Source organism: Haliotis asinina, chromosome 15 (genome assembly GCF_037392515.1).
Source record: "Haliotis asinina isolate JCU_RB_2024 chromosome 15, JCU_Hal_asi_v2, whole genome shotgun sequence".
In the NCBI taxonomy this organism is placed as follows: Eukaryota; Metazoa; Mollusca; class Gastropoda; order Lepetellida; family Haliotidae; genus Haliotis; species Haliotis asinina.
In genome coordinates, this window is record NC_090294.1 from 52,813,096 (window position 1) to 52,814,890 (window position 1,795).

At 47.1% G+C, this 1,795-nt stretch overlaps 1 protein-coding gene across 1 annotated transcript; it reads right to left on the reverse strand.

The window, feature by feature from the left end:
- Nucleotides 1-677: 677 nt before the first annotated feature.
- On the reverse strand, nt 678-1,580 carry LOC137265115 (uncharacterized). Its single transcript, XM_067800420.1, has one exon. It carries the CDS (start codon nt 1,578-1,580, stop codon nt 678-680), a length of 903 nt encoding a protein of 300 aa, XP_067656521.1.
- Between the last annotated feature and the right edge of the window lie 215 nt (nt 1,581-1,795).

Below are 1,795 nucleotides of genomic sequence, written 5' to 3' on the forward strand. Positions count from 1 at the left end.
CTGAAGTTGGCAAGCTGCACAGGGACGATACCAGTGTGGTCAACAGTAACGATGGATTTCCCTACTGAAAGGCCTCTGGGAAGGGGAAGCAAAATATTCTCAACTAAACCTGTGTAAGGCAATTTAGAGGGGCTGACTCTACACTCTACCACCTGAAGGGATCTTGCAGGGATAATGATGGGTTTGTTCCTTTCACCAAGCAAGCGAATCTTCGTGTCTGTTCTCCGTATTTCTTGATATAGGGCCAAAATGTTTGAAATTGATTCTGGAATTTTAAGATTTCCATTCTTGACTTTCTGCTGCATTTCTTTTAAAGCATTTGATCCAAGCACTCCAGGGACTTCCATCTTCCATTCTTTCATGGCATTATCCACTGGATCCTTGACAACAAGAAAACAAACTGATCCAAAATTTTGATCGTAGACTGACACATCCAACGAGACGAGGCCCAAGTAAGGTATACTGTGGCCGCTGGCTGCAGTTAACCGGATAAACTGTCCCATGTCCAGAAGGCCTGTCGATTCCCAATTCTCTCTGTAAAACGATTCTGTGATAGTGGAGACTTGAGCACCAGTATCAACAAGGCTCTTCATCCGGACTCCACCTAGACAAGGGTGGACCTTCATCAACTTGAATACGTTCCACTCCCACCGTGTGGTCCTCCACAGCAGGATCGACTAGTTTGACTGGTTATTTCTAGCTTGGCAGTTGCGTTGCATGTGACCTGGCTGTCCACAGGTCCAGCACTTCCTCTCCCTACGTCCTCGTTGTTTGTGCCTCATCAACTCGTTTATTTGTTGTTGTTGTTTCTCGATGAGTTCAGCTTGACGTCTTACAATGTCATCCATGTTGATGTGGTGTTCCTCTACTGAGGCTTTGTCTCTGGCAGCAGTGATGTTAGACCCACTCCATTCAATCAAACGGTCACGTAGGTCAAGGAACTCAAGATCTGGTTGCTCCTTAGTAAGACGTCTTATTTCCCGCTTGATGGTGTCATTGCTTGCTGCCTCTGCAAACTGGCTCTTCAGGGCACTCTTCCTCTGATTTGAGAAGGCTGGTTCAATGTCGGTGATGTGATCGTATAGATCAATCAGGTCCAGAGAAAGAGTGATGAGATCTTGTCCCGGCTTCTGGCGGTGAGAATAAAATCGATGCTGGGCGGTGGGTAAGTCACTGCCTCCTCCAAAGACTTTCCGCAGTACTTTTATAATCTCTTTGGGTGACTCTTTCACGCTAGACCCTCTCGCTAAGATCTCCTGTCGTGCCCTGCCTCCAAGGTGTTGGCAGAGGAGAAGAGCATGTTCCTCATCGCTCAGCTTTCTTGCTTCGACGGTGCACTTTACATCAAGTAGCCATTCTTCCAGGGAAGTGTCTCCTACCTTCAGTGGCTTATCCTTGAAAATAGTCAGCTGTCGTCCAGTGGCTACCACCAGTGATTTGGGTGGGCGCTCTGCAAACTGCTTCTGTTGCTCCTTCAACTGGATCCTCATCCTCGCCAGCTCCTCCTCCAGACGGGACACATCCTCGGGGTTGACGCTGGGGACATCATCACTGCTATGTGGTGACTTTGGCTGACTCATGGTTTCAAGGCTAAGAACACTACATCAAAGAAAGTACATACAGAATATTAATATCACCACACAACGCAATAGTGTTGTTTACAATACGCTATGGTTATACAATCTTAGCCTAGCCACACTGTCAAAATGTTCCATGATACTCAGTGGGCACATGATCACTATGCCACTGGAACACTGTCTGGGCACTGTCACCAATCAGAAGTAATGACATCTGC